The sequence below is a fragment of the Odocoileus virginianus genome, chromosome 3 (genome assembly GCF_023699985.2).
Source record: "Odocoileus virginianus isolate 20LAN1187 ecotype Illinois chromosome 3, Ovbor_1.2, whole genome shotgun sequence".
Classification (NCBI taxonomy): domain Eukaryota; kingdom Metazoa; phylum Chordata; class Mammalia; order Artiodactyla; family Cervidae; genus Odocoileus; species Odocoileus virginianus.
In genome coordinates this window covers 34,450,583-34,464,889 of record NC_069676.1, presented here as the reverse complement: position 1 = coordinate 34,464,889, position 14,307 = coordinate 34,450,583, and the positions used below count along the sequence as shown (strand labels likewise).

Here is a 14,307-nt window from a genome sequence, read left to right as displayed (position 1 = left end):
GAGAGTCTCCTGGACAGCAAGGAGGTCAAGCCAGTCAATCTTAAAGGAAATCAACCAAGAATACTCATTGAAAGGACTGATGTGGAAGCTGAAGCTTCAGTATTTTGGTCACCTGAAGCCAACAGCCAGCTTATTGGAAAAGTCCCTGATGCTGGGACAGATTGAGGGCAGAAGGAGAAGAGGGTGTCAGAGGATGAGATGGCTGGATGGCATCACTGATGCAATGGACATGAACTTGGGCAAACTCCAGGAGATGGTGAGGGACAGGGAGGCCTGGAGTGCTGCAGTCCATGGGGTCGCAAAGAGTTGGACCTGACTGGGTGACTGAACACAAACAAATGATGTATCATCATCTCCATAAGGCTGTTAAAAGATTCTAAGTTAAATTCTCCAATGTTGTTATTTTTCCTAAGTTAAAAATTAAGCTCACATTCCACCCTTTACTCAAGTACCATAGTACAGACTGAACAATCTCCCAGTGCTATCTATTTTGAATTCATAGCAATAATCCCCAGACACTACATTTTAAATGTAAAATGAAAATCTTATTTATGAACTCCAGATATACTCAGGATTATAGAAAAATACCAGCCTGTTAGAACCATTTCTTTTTTAGAATATGCATTATTAGTTCATTTGATAATTCCAAGAGGAATTTGCAAATTATAATCAGGTAATTAGGTTAGCAGGGAACTAATGTGGATGGGAAAAAAATCAGCTCAGTCTTCATCTGTCAACATTACAAGTTAAAAACGTGTAATGGATCAACATGATTACAAGTTAACAATTTCTTCTAGATGGTTATTACCTTAAATTAACCTCATAATCAAATTAGTTACTGTGCCTGCCTGTCTTTAGGGTTTTGGGCCCACATGTGTTGAGGGTGAAATAGGGGGTTTCCTATTATTATGCTGCAGGTTAACAATAGATTTTCAGATGCCTCTTACTTAATGAATCCAATGCCCTTCATAACATGAAACAATTGTTGAACTTACACTTTTTATTATGTAGACACAGAGCTTCCAATTAGCTTATAAGAACTGTAAATGTAACCAGATTGTGAAATTAATGCTCATGTAGGTACATTTAAAACCTTGACAACTGACCTGACAGTAATGGAAAAAAAATTAAACCAACATATATTTTTAATTGCTTTTTTTTTCTAGCACTGTGAATTACATTAGGTTGCTTAATTTAGGATGCAAAGTGTGCAGTAGCTGCTGGAAGTACACACACACCATCCAAATTTCTGTGAATTTACTCTCGGTATGGTAAATGACTTTATGAACAAAAGAGAAACCCAGACTTGGATACTGAGCTCATAGTCTTTAAAACTACACATTGAAAACATAATATGATTTCCACTTGGTATCTGTAGTTTACCCGGAATCCCTCAGCTAGGATGCTAACATATGTTTTAAGAAATTAAGTAATGTAGCTACTCCTGAATCTGTAGTGATAATGTTTTAGTAATCAGATAAGTACTTGTAATTAGAATAAAGTATAATTTTCAGAAAAAGATAACATCACCTATAATATTTATTACAGGAAAAAAGCTCCATTTTTTGTTATCAGTGCTCTTAACATAATTTCTTACTATATTTAAGAAGCTTCATGTAATCATTCAAAACCTCTTATCTTGCCGATTATATTCAGCAACCATAGCTAAATATTTCAATACCAAAGCTGAAAATCATAGTGACATATCAGCATACACATAATAAATTATATTTAATGAATACTATAGGAGCCACATTTTGATTGGTTCCAAGTTTGTGATTTGCTTAGGCGTAGCACATTGTTAATTTTTAAGAGGAGAGAAGATATGGTGATGATATGATTGCCAAGCATATTGTTTTGTCTACACAAGAATAAAGTAATATTTTAGCCAGAATGAAGAGAGCATATACAGATAACAGTAAATGTTCTAAAAGCTGCAGTATATATCCCTGATTAAGCATTTAGTGACAATATTTCATATGTATTTTACATTATTTTTATATTGAATAAAAGTTTCTGGCCAAAAATAGTTTATTGTTATGTTGAGAACACAACTACTGTGTTTTTAGCTGAGTGTATATTTACAAAGTTTGATATCTTCAGCTTTCACTTGTTTGAGGAAGAGGCCTTCTAGTATGAGAGGCCATTTTTCAAGCTAACTAGAAAATCAGTACATAGAATTTAATTATTGTAGTACCTGGTCCACATATTTACTGAGTATGGGAGAGTTATAAGACCTGTAAAATTACTGTCAGCATAGGGGGCAAACACTGTAGAATACTTTGAAAACACTGTCGTCAGTTAGACAAAATCCATGTATTCTGATACTCTCCATTTATATTATTTCCCACTCCCAATGGGTGAAAGGGAACATTTAAATTTAGCAACCTCCCCTTCTTAAAATTAAGCTTAATAAACATCTATTAAGTTATTAAGTACTGTGATCAAGTACTGTAGTAAGCTGTTAGATGCAAATAAAGGCAAGCTCCTCTCTTGAACAGCCTACCATCAACGGTATTTGATTGGCCAAAAAGTTCTTAAAGGTTTTCCTGTAAGATAACGGAAAAATCTGAGCAAACTTTTTCGCCAACCCAATATAAATGTAAGTAATTCCATACAATGGGAGGGGAGTTTGTGGGAGAGTAGATACATGTGTGGGCTTCCCAGGTAGCTCAGTGGTAAAGAATATGCCTGCCAAGCACAAGACATGGGTTCAGTCCCTGGGTTGGGCAGATCCCCTGGAGAAGGAAATGGCAACCCACTCTAATTTTCTCACCTAGGATATCCCATGGACAGAGGAGCCTGGTGTGCTATACCCCATGGAGTCACAAAAGAGTTGGACACGACTTAGAGACTAAACAGCAATAACAGATACATATATATGTAGGGCTGAGTCCCTTTGCTGTCCACCAGAAACTGTCACAACATTGTTAATTGACTGTACTTCAGAACAAAAGAGTTAAAAAAAATGGTTTCAGTTGCTAGGTTGTATCCAACTCTTTTGTGACCCCACAGACTGTAGCCCATCAGGCTCCTCTGTCCATGGGATTTCCCAGGCAAGATTGCTGGAGTGGGTTGCCATGCCCTTCTCCAGGGGATCTTCCCAACCTAGAGATCAAACCCACATCTCCTGCCTTGGCAGGTAGGTTCTTTACTACTGAGCCACCTGGGATACCCTTTAAAATAAAATAGGGAAAGGGCAAGATAGAAATATGCATAGGGTGCTGCAATGTCAACTGAGCTGAGTATTAAAGAATCTAGCCAAATGAAATAGCTGGCATCTGTCCATGTATGTGTGTCCACGCACACCCAAGGGTAATTGGGAGCATTACTGGGAGAAGACAGGGAGCAACCTGAACAAAGACCTGAAGCATGCAGAATGCTACAGCTACTGCTGGTGCATGCAGCGCATGAGGAGGAGGTTAGGAGATGAGGCCTGAGGTGGAGTCATGGGTCAGGTCGTGGAAGTCTTGAATGCCATGCTCACGATCTTGAAATTTGCTTTCGCTGTTTATATACTGCCATTATTCCTAAACAGATAAACATTTTGTCAAACTTCATGTTGCGAAGATTGGAAGAAGACAAGTTATAATTTAGTTGGTTTGACCCTAGGGAAATGCTGTTCGTGGCTTGGATTCCATGTGTTTGATGCAGTTGTCCTTTTATAACTTCTCTCAAACTTTGATACAAGCTCAGGGGTTTCAGTTTGCCCACTGCCCTCCTCAAACAGCGGGGCCAATGCCTGTGAGATTTTGAATCCTGCTAGGCTGGGCAGTATTTTAATGAAGAGACTTTGGAATCACAGGGCTTGAGGGAGCAACAGAAATCAGCTCCATATGCAGGTGAAAGTACTAATTTTTCTTGCTGTGTTTCTCTGTATGATGTATTATATTTGTTGGGCTAACATTGTTTTATGTTTTGGGCTAACGTTGTTTGTATGTTTGGAATTAGAATTTTAAACATGGCAATTATGTTAACTTTGTGAAATTTTCTCAATAGATTAAAAAAAAAAGTAACAGAGACAAAGAGTTGCTTATTTTTTTTCTGGAAATTTTTGAGAAATTTAAGATCTTAACCTCACATTTTACATCTCTTACTTGGCACCTTATCAGCCATGTTTATTGAACTATTTATTTACCCTCAGTAGAGCATTTATGTATTTCTGTATATAATGAATTAGAGAAGGGAAATAATTGTGCAAATTCATGGGGAGAAATCTTTTTCTGTAAGTTAGCTTCATATGCAGGTAAAAGTGCTATTTTATCTTGTTATCACAGTAATGTAGTGGAAAGAACAATGACTAGTTCCAGTGCTGTATACTTTACATGAGTTACTTCAACTTTGTGAGACTAGTTTTCTCATCTATTAAATAAGATGGTTGAGTTAGGTTACTGTTAAAGCTTTTTATTACTGACATTTTGTTATCTTCTACCTCAGTTCCCCGGTTTACTTTGTTTATAGAGGTTGCCTGTCAGCATCCTAAAGTCATAGAATTGATAAGAACCTTGGGCAATTGTGTAGTTCAGCCACCTTACACAAAAATGGAAATTTGCTCTTTCCCTCTACCTAGAATGTTTTACTTGCACCTTTTCAAGCTGGCATCCTCTGAATCAAGCTAATTATAACATCTATTACCCCTTTTGTTGCCAGGATTAATTCCATTGATCTGATAATGGATAGAGAATCCCTTCTTTCTCACTATTCTACGCACATTCTTATAGTTGGAAGCTTAGTTGTAAAGGACAACCTGCCTACCTAGAAAAGGATCTTTCTTTGGTCAAGAGTGTACTCCTTCCTATGGCTTATCCATCTCTGCATCAGTACTGTTTAAATATTTATTGAATTACTGAATATTATGGGTGGTAGAAATGGTTAATGCTCATATATATGAGTAGAATGCACTGACTATTCAGTAATAGTGTAGATAGTCAGCAAATAATAAGAGACACTGGAATATTTTTACAGTGATCTGTAACTGTATATAGTTATAGAGAATATAATTTATAGATATATTTATTTAAAAAGTGGTGTCTAATGATTTTTGCTTTATAAACCACTCAGTGGAATTTGAAATATTATTTAAATTTTATATCTGTCCATTTCTGTAACTGAAAAGGAGAAAATTTCTTTAAGTACCTAGCAAATTATTTTTAGATTTAACTAAGACAAGAGATGAGTAGTATTTCTTTTACTGGAATCCTCTACTCCTGAATTTCTAGGTATAAATATAATTGTATGGTTTCTAATTCTGATGTCCTACTTAATTTTAAAAGCTAAGCAATGTAAATTTGGTTTAATTCTTATCTAGTTTATGTCTATATTATTTACAGATTATTCTGTTAGATAATTTGTGATGAGACTAATTTCTGTCTTGAAAAATATGTATATGTTCCTAATTTCTGTCTTGAAAAATATGTATATGTTCCTAATTTCTAACTAATGGGAAAGCAAATGATATTTTTACCATCAGCTTCCATTAAATTAGACATCTCTGAAGACGTTAATAAATTTTATTTTCATGGGAATTTTGCTAATGGGTATATGCAACATTATCTAGGTACTCATAGACAGGAGTACAAATCAAAAGTAAAGGAAATAGGTGAACAAATACATTTTCCTTCTCTTTTCAGAAATGGGCAGAATGTCGTCTTTGCACCTTCATTTTCACTTTGCAGTGTTTTCAGATAGGGTGCGGAAAGTCTGTTTGGTGTTAATGCATGAGACCAGCTTAGACAACACAAGTCATGCATTTCCTAAATGGGCTCTTGGTTACATTCTTATATATATAAAGCAGAAGAAAGAGAGTTAATCTTCTAGTCTGTATATATTTAGTTAACAATATTAGTGACTTTAATGAGTCTTACTAGAACATTGAAGGCAGGCCACCCAGTTTTATTGCCTGTGTGCCAACTTACTAAATTATTTGGATTCATGTAATAAATACTTCCAGTTTCACGTGCCATGGAAAAAACCAACAAACTTTATAAACCTGGTGATAATCGTCATTTATGGAACACCTACCTACCCTAAATACCGGTGCTCTGAAGGGGTCAGTCCCAGGCTGCCCTCCCTGTTCATACTGCTTTCTTCTCCTGGGCAGTCTTATTCAGTTTTAAATAGCAATATATCAGAAACTCCCAAGGGTATATCTCTTAGCTAATTTCTTTTTCTGGCTTCCCAGGCTTATTTCACATATTTTGGGGGAAATGTCACAGACATATCAAACTAACTGTGTCTGAAACTGCACTTTTGAGTTTCGCTTCCTTCAAATCTTCTCCTCTGTAGAGTTTCCTATCTCACTCAGTTGCATCCATCAGTTTCTCTTGCTGGAAACCTGAGAGTCGTTCTGACTCCTTCTATTCCTTCACCTCCTTCCCCAACCCAGATCTGTTACTGAACGCTATCTCTTCTGCCTCCAAACCGTTTTTTTTTTTTTTCCCCCACTTTTCTCTATCACTGCTGCTGTCACTATCTTTGCCTGCTCCTGCTGCTGCTAAGTCACTTCAGTCGTGTCTGACTCTGTGTGACCCCGTAGACGGCAGCCCACTAGGCTTCTCTGTCCCTGGGATTCTCCAGGCAAGAATACTGGAGTGGGTTGCCATTGACTTCCCTGGCAATTCAGATGGTAAAGCGTCTGCCTACAGTGCGGAAGACCCGGGTTCGATCCCTGGGTCGGGAAGATCTCCTGGAGAAGGGAATGGCAACCCACTCCAGTATTCTTGCCCACTCCCCCCGAAAAAAGGGGGCTCCAAGAAATATCTTTGTCTAGAAGAATGCAATATAACCTCCTAGCTGATTCTCCACATCTCGTTTGTCCAGCTCTAATCCATATACAAATAAAAGCTGAAATGAGTTGCTAATATGTAAATACAGTTACATCATTCTTAAAATTCTCCAATGACTTTCCATTGCTCTTAGACTAAAGATCTTCTCTTCTTTCCATTCCAGAAGAGATGACGGGGCCTGTATTAGTTTGCTAGGGCTGTCATAACAGCACCATAGACTGGGTGGCTTATAATAACAAGTTTATTTCCCCACAGTTCTGGAGGCTAGAGTTTTGAGATCGAAGTGTCCTCAAGATTAATTTCTTCTAGGCCTCACTCTTTGGCTTATGGACGGCCGGCTTCCTCCATCGTCTTCATAGAGTCATTCCTTTCTGTGTCTGTATCCTCATCTCTTATAAGGACAGGAGTCATATTGTATTAGGACCCACCCACAGGGGTTTATCTTTTTATTGTTGGATTATAGGATTTCTTTATATATTCTGGGTATCATATTCATATTAGATAATGATTCATGAATATTTTCTCCTATCCCATGGGATAGAATCTTCTCTTAAATCTTCAATGTTATCATCCCTCTGAGACCCTTTTTGACCACCTAACCTTGAATCTCCACCTGCCTACCCCCAAACACACATTACTTCTTGCTTTTTCTTCCTAGCACTTATCAGCAATAAACATTTCTATATGTATGTTGTGAATTATGGTGATAGTTTTATTATTGTTGTTGTTATTGTTTTTATTACATTTCTTGTTTATTGTCTGCTTTCTTTAACTAGAATGTGAGGGATTTTGATTTCTATTGCTCCTTGCTATTTATGTAGTACCTAGAACAGGCTTTTTATGCCTTTAATAAAATCTCATTAAATAAAAGTGCATGAATTTAACACATAACAGTGCCGTCTTTTTTTTTAATTGGTAAAATATAGCACACATGCAGAAAAATAGCACAATAATTTGTCAAAAAAAGGAGACACCCTTATAGCTAACACCAAGATCAAGAAATAATTATCGCCTAATTTATAATAATAATAATCAGAAGAAATGAGAAGCCTGTCCTATGCTTTCTCCCAGTTACTGCCTTCTCTTTCGAGTCACCCAGAGGTGATCAGTGTTGTGATACTTCAATAATATTTTTGTTGCTTCATTACAGTTTACCACTGAAGGGTCTCTAAAACATTTTCTGTTGTTTTTTTAGAATCTTCTTATGCATGAAATTAGTCACACATGTTCTTTTGTTCCCACTCCTAATGTTCAGCATTGTTTTGATAGAGTCATGCATGATACTGTATTTGGCTGTAGTTTGTTGTCCTGTCTGAATAACATTCCATTGTATTCCTCTACTACAATTTACTTATATATTCTTCTGTTGAAACAGATTTTTACTACTTCCAGTTATGGTTCTTTTGAATCATAATGCTATCACTATTCTTGCATCTATCTCATGGTGCCCAAATGTGTATATTTCTATTGAACTTAATATTAATATTTAGGACTGAATTTCTGGGTCATAGGATGTATATAAATATTCAGCTTTAGTAACTAATTCCAGGCAAATTTGCAGGATAGTTACACATAATTCTATCCCTTTCAGCATATATTTTCATGTTTTTCTCTGTTTGGATATCCTCTTCTGGCAAGTGCTTGTTCAAGTCTTCTTGTCGCTCTTTTTTTTTTTTCTTAAATCAGATCAATCTGTCAGTCCAGACTGCCCATGAGTAGCCTTTCAGCTAGGGGAACTGCCAGGAAACCTCCCAAGAAAAAGGCTGTTCCTAATTATTTGCCCCTCACCCCCAGTCCTTGCGTTCCATCACTGGCCAGGCTTTCAGATCATTCACACTGGCTAAATCAAATTTGGTCTCTAAGGGTCTCTTGATGATTTGCTTCTTCTCTCCAGCCAAATGCTACCACCCATGTGACTTAAAAAAAAAAATTGAGATATAATTTACATAACATACTATCGGTTTTGGGTGTACAACATAATGATTTGAACCTTCTGTACATTTTCTGAAGAGTAAACAATGAAATTAAAGAGTTCATTCTCATTTGATAAGCAAATTTGTGACTTTCTGGTTATATTCTCAAGGAAAGCTCAAGTGTGTGTTTTCTTCTTAAAAACGATATAATCCCAGGAAAGATTTCGATCAGGTGTACTCATAATATTTGTGGGACCTGAAGGAAGAGTAAAAAGGGAGGCCATCATTCATTCTAAACTTAAAGTCATAGATAAAGCTACCAGCTGTTAAATGAAACAGTTTGATCTATACTTTTTTCTCAGTGAGGTACTTCTATAATGTCCTGAAAGGTCAGATTTGCATTTAATATTATTGGACTCTGTGGGGTTCCATGTTAGATAGAACATGACATAGTGGGAAATTGGACCCTGGCCAGCCCCACCCCCCTTTCCTTTTTACCCTACACACCTCATCTCCATCCTTATTTCTCTAAAACTTTTAACCACTGCCCCTGGCTACCCCTTTGGTAAACACAGATTCTCAAAATCTAGGATAATGCTCCCTACACATAGACATGAAACAAAATCATTCCCTCACTTTTTCATATTCTCATGGTCTTCTCTGAGTCATTGTGTGTCGAATGGGAAATGATCACGGTAATAGCTACCAGTTATTATGCCAAACACAGGGAGTTTTATATCAAGGTATCAGTTCTTTTCCTTCTTGGGGCTATTTCAGTAAGGCAAGATGCTCAATTTAGTTGACCTTTGAACAATACAGGTTTGAACTGTGCAGATGAAAAAAATCCACATGTAATCCACTTACATGTGGATTTTTTTCAATAAATGCTGTGGCACTACATCATCTGCAGTTGTTTGAATCTAAGATTGGGAGCCACAGATCTGGAGGGGCAGTCATGGGACTTCATCCACAAAATTTGGTATACACAGCAAGTCCTGGATCCGGTCTCCCAAGGGTACCTAGAGTCTACTGTTATGGATGGATGTATGTGTATAAAAATAAACATCTCTCTCTATATACAGACACTCATGCGCACACACACACACACATTGTTTTAGTTATGGTTATTTTAAGAAGTATTTTTTTTTAAGTTACCTTCCTTTCCTAAGTGTAACATAACTAGAAAATACTACCTGGAAAGATGACAAAGCAAAATAGAGGAAACGAGCCTAGCTTGGCTGCTACCTCTAAGTTACAGCAAATCAGTTGTTGACATGCTGATTCAGTCTTCATTCTCTCCTAACGTTTGGCTGTGGGGGTAAAGAAATGAACTTGCTTCGCTTTTCCCTAGGGTAAACCTAGGCTTTTTAAATTTTATTTTATTTTTATTTTTTCCCATTTATTTTTATTAGTTGGAGGCTGATTACTTTATAATATTGTAGTGGTTTTTGCCATACATTGACATAAATCAGCCATGGATTTACATGTGTTCCCCATCCCGATCCCCGATCCCCCCTCCCGCCTCCCTCCCCATCCCATCCCTCTGGGTCTTGCCAGTGCACCAGCCCTGAGCACTTGTCTCATGCATCCCACCTGGGCTGGTGATCTGTTTCACCCTTGATAGTATACTTGTTTCAGTGCTGTTCTCTCAGAACATCCCGCCCTCGCCTAAACCTAGGCTTATCATCTCTCTTTAACTGCTGGAGAAAATATGGCATCACTGGATAATGCTGATTAAGCCTTTAGAGGTTTCATGTTATGTGCCAATTAATCAACTGATTTTTCTAATATGATTGAAAAATTCATAGTTTTTAAAAAATCATTTGTAAAGGATACAGCTTTAAAGCCAGTATGCTTCTTCATTCATTTTAAAACTTAAGTACTATGTGAGTGTGTAAGAGAAACCAAAGAAAGGAATTTGAGCCTGTGTGCTTGGGCTACATCTAAAGGGAAATGCCGTTTCTGAGCAGAGCCCCATTGACTCTCCTGAAGTTAGCTAGAGAAGACCTGGTTTGAAAAATGTTGGCTTTCTAAATAGAAATGGAAATCATTAAAACAAGTAAAACCAAAAAACAGTAAACCTAGAAACTTGGAATTAATATAATGTTGGCCATGACTGTAGACAGTTAAGCACACGAATCACTGTTTGTTGGCAAGTTTTCCACTTCTTCAGTTCACGGTGCCTGTTCCATCCCATGAGCATGACAGTGTGGTCGGAGCAGGTAACACATTCCTGATGTTCTCTCCTCGTTAATTTTCACTTCCCAAAGGTACCCTGAGTAAAATAAACATGTTGGAATACTTTTCAGAAACTAGTTTGTTTCCTTGGTTTACAAAATCAACCCCAGGCAGATTGAGGCGGGTTGGGTTAAATGTTGCACTCTACCCCACCATCCTGTGTACGTACATAATATCACTCAGTATCCGTAGCATCCTTAGAGTTCTCTATTGCATGTGAGGGGAAAGGAACGAGCATGTTTAAGTCCCAGCTTTGAAGCTGTTATGTTAATTGTTAACTTTTGCTGAGTCTGTGCATTTAAGAAGGTAACCATCTCAGCAGGTTAAGATCATAACGGTTAGTTAATGCTTGGAGGCAGCAGCTGTGCTGGTGTGCGGCATTAATGGCTGGATGAGTTCAATCAGATATGCTGCCGCCAGTGTCTTTGTGTAATGGTATTTACCAGATTTCAAATGGACTGCTGAGAAAGATGAAATATAATCTCATGTATTATCTCTGTCTTGAAAAAAATAGATAATGAAAGTGTTCCCTTGTTGGCCTGTATTTTGTTAACCTTTGTGGAATCAACTTAAAGAACAGATAGATACCCCTGTAGAGTTGAAACCTTTTGTTGCAGTGGAGTGTTATTAAATGTATTTTTTGAGTCCTTGGAACAGTGGGGTTGAGTAGACCAGGTAAGTTGGTTTTTTTTTTCCTTTTTTAAACCACTCAGAATAATATGGCATATTCTGAGGCTAGCTGGAGAGAACAGAAATGCAGTGTAAACTGTACAAAACTAATTTTCTTTCTTTCTTTCTTTCTCCCTTCCTTTCTTTTCTTTACAGAGCCTGCAGAAAGTTCTTGTGGAATTCAGTCACAAGGAATTGTTTGATTTCTATAACAAGGTATGTAATTTTTTCAATAATTTCCTATATGGGGGTTTTTCACAATGTTTCCTCCATTTCATGAATTCTTATTTTTAAATGCCCTATTATGGAGCTGAGTTCCTTAAACTTCCCTTGTGAATACCTTGTGTTTCACAGTAGGAAGCATTGCTGAGATGAAGAGGATCTGACAGACTAAATCAGGAAGAAAATGGATATGGTTTTAATTAAAGCAATAGGATTGTTGTTTTAATGTAAAGCATCAAGTAATAAACTGTGTATTATCTAGCCACACTGGCCCTTAGATAATGTTAAATATTTTAATTTCTTGGCCCAAGGGAAAAGGAACATACCAGGCCTGTAAAGATTTATCTTTGAGGATATTTCATGTTTCTTTTTAAATTCTGATTTTTGTAACCCAGGAATATGCACTGTTCCCTTTACCACCCTCCCCCCACCCCTTACAAATCTTATATAGTGATCATTTAAAATAAAACAGCTAGGTACGTTTTAAACAATAGTATTTAGAAATCCTTCTTTACAAATTTGAAAACAGCAAGCTGGAATTCTAATAGCTCCACATAAAAAGAAAAATTTTCTAAGTGGTATATTTATTGCTCTGTGAGTGGATTTAAAATGCAGAGCTACCAGTTGCATTCTTTTTCTTCATTTGCATGTTTCTAAACAACACTTCATATGAATTTCTCTCCTTCACCAACTCTCTCTCTCTTTTTTTTGTCTTTATAAACAGCTAGAGACCATACAAGCACAGCTGGATTCCCTTACATGATGTTCTTGAAGACTGGTTTCTCTATCACACTTCTGCCACCTCCTTATTTTGCTTTGAAGATTAACTGCCAGGTTGTGTTTTCTGAAGGATTCAGTCGCTTTCTCCTTGTAAATTATATGGCTTATTGCTTCTTAGACAAATAACAGCTGAGGAAGATCATTGTTCTGAGTACCGATGTTCTAATATACATTCTCTAGTTCTGTGTGACAAAAGCAAGCAGTTGTTTAAGAACATTGTTTTAAAGGAAACAAAAGTGGCCATCATGTGGTTTTTACTGCTTATTTTTGCTTTATTGCCTGACCTGTTTATTTTTTACATACTTGATGATACTTTGGTGTATTAAGGAGGATCTGTGGATACAATATAATGTATACCTTAGAACACAGAATGTCATTAATTACATTAATAAACATAAGACAGTAGCCACATTCAATTAAATACATTATGGCCTTTTTTCCCTTGAATATAATGAGTATATTTTGAAATTTTAAAGAAAGCTAGTACTAGTTTATGAGTCAACTCTAATGAGCATCTCTGCATGCTTTAATTTTTTTCTCTGAGTTTAATGATTTAATAACAGTTTACATTTTTGTGTGGAATTCAGTCACAAGGAATTGTTTGATTTCTATAACAAGGTATGTAATTTTTTCAATAATTTCCTATATGGGGGTTTTTCACAATGTTTCCTCCATTTCATGAATTCTTATTTTTAAATGCCCTATTATGGAGCTGAGTTCCTTGTACTGCAAATTAATAGTAATTCATTTCATAGCATAGGACACAGATTCAGATCATGAGTAAAAATAATTGTAATGAGTGCTAAATGAATATCCTTAAATTTTTAAAACATTTTTATATTCTCTTTCTGTAAATATGGTAATTAATTTCAATCAATGAGATTTTAATGTCTTAAAATTAGTTGAACTAAAGTGCACAGTATTTTTTGCTATGGCTATATATACTTATGAGTATAGTTGCCTGCATAAAATAATCACTTGAAGTTTTTATGAATGAAAAGTCTGTACTGTATTTTTTCTAGGGAGACAGGCAGACAGCAAGGGAGGGAGGAAAGAAGGAAAACAGGAGAGAAGGAGAAAATGAGAGAAAGTGAGGACAGCAGAGATATTCAAATATGACTTAACAGAGCCTTTGGATTCAAATCACAGTCCTTATATGAGGTGTCTGAGTAATACAAATGTTAAATGTCTCCCAAATAAATGTTCAGTATATGGAATTTATGCCCTTATTTATTTATATGTGTGTTTGTATGTTGTTGTTTAGAAGGATTAGGTGTTTGGATTATTTCAGAATGTAAATATTATAGTGGCTATCCATAGTTGATTGATTTGAAAAGTTGTTAAACTCAAACTTCCATCGATAGCATATCTAGAAGACACTTTTATAATGTAATAGGATTTGTTTCTGTATATAGCTTGCAGGACCTATCTTATATTTTTATGCACTGTTCTGCTGGTCCCCAGAGGAACGTACCTGACTGCTATAAACATTTTGGTAAATATTCTTTCAGACTTCTTCTTATGTACAAATAGACATCCATCATTTCAAGCTGAATTTGTTAGGCCTTCCTGACAGTGACCATATGAATAGGTAGACGTTTTCACTGGTATGATGCTGACTTAATTCCCAGTGTAGGTATCTAAGTGAAATGTGACACTTCATAATGAAATTTCCTATTGTAGCTTAACATAGTGGTAAA

General features: G+C 36.4%; 1 protein-coding gene across 1 annotated transcript in view; it reads left to right on the top strand.

Moving 5' to 3' along the window:
- COMMD10 (COMM domain containing 10) overlaps nt 1–13,824 on the top strand; it is a 188,428-nt gene extending 174,604 nt beyond the window's left edge. The window contains exons 6-7 of the mRNA XM_020910307.2: nt 11,762–11,821; nt 12,552–13,824. Of these exons, the coding sequence (XP_020765966.1) occupies nt 11,762–11,821; nt 12,552–12,590 (99 nt within the window). The 3' untranslated portion in view covers nt 12,591–13,824. The remainder of the gene's footprint in view (nt 1–11,761; nt 11,822–12,551) is intronic.
- The last annotated feature ends 483 nt before the right edge of the window (nt 13,825–14,307 follow it).